Below are 437 nucleotides of genomic sequence, written 5' to 3'. Positions count from 1 at the left end.
CGCCCCCCGCGCCGCCTCACCTGTGCCATTGGAGAAGCAGGCCTTGTGGAACTTGCCCATGTAGAACTCCAGGCCGATGATGGCGAACATGAGGATAGCGAAGAAGAGCAGCAGCCCGATCTGCAGCAGCGGGACCATGGCCTTCATGATGGACTTGAGCACCACCTGCAGGCCTGGGGGCGGGTCAGAGGTTCTGAAAGCTCAGAGCAGAGGATCATGGGAAGGAAGAGCTGGAATGTTGGGAACTGGGAGCAGGGGGTCCTGGGACGGAAGAGCAGGGAGTGCACTTCGCAGACTCACTCGGAATCCCCGACACCAGCTTGAGGGGCCGCAGCACCCGCACCGCCCGCAGCGTCCGCAGGTCGAAGTCGGTGCCGGCAGTGGCGAGGATCCTGGAAGAAACGGGAGGTGAGGGCCTGCCCTGAGCTGAGAAGACA

The 437-nt window shown here is 62.9% G+C and overlaps 1 protein-coding gene across 1 annotated transcript in view; it reads right to left on the bottom strand.

Annotated features, from left to right (window-relative positions):
- The window catches only part of CACNA1B (calcium voltage-gated channel subunit alpha1 B), a gene marked incomplete at its 3' end in the record, with an annotated part of 199,377 nt that overhangs the window by 105,394 nt on the left and 93,546 nt on the right, over window positions 1-437 (bottom strand). Inside the window, exons 3-4 of the mRNA XM_015572355.1 lie at window positions 301-392; window positions 5-173 (exon numbers count right to left, since the gene is read on the bottom strand). Coding sequence (XP_015427841.1) covers window positions 5-173; window positions 301-392 — 261 coding nt within the window. The remainder of the gene's footprint in view (window positions 1-4; window positions 174-300; window positions 393-437) is intronic.

Source organism: Myotis davidii, unplaced genomic scaffold (assembly GCF_000327345.1).
Source record: "Myotis davidii unplaced genomic scaffold, ASM32734v1 scaffold609, whole genome shotgun sequence".
NCBI lineage: Eukaryota > Metazoa > Chordata > Mammalia > Chiroptera > Vespertilionidae > Myotis > Myotis davidii.
This window is presented reverse-complemented; position numbering and strand designations above follow the sequence as displayed.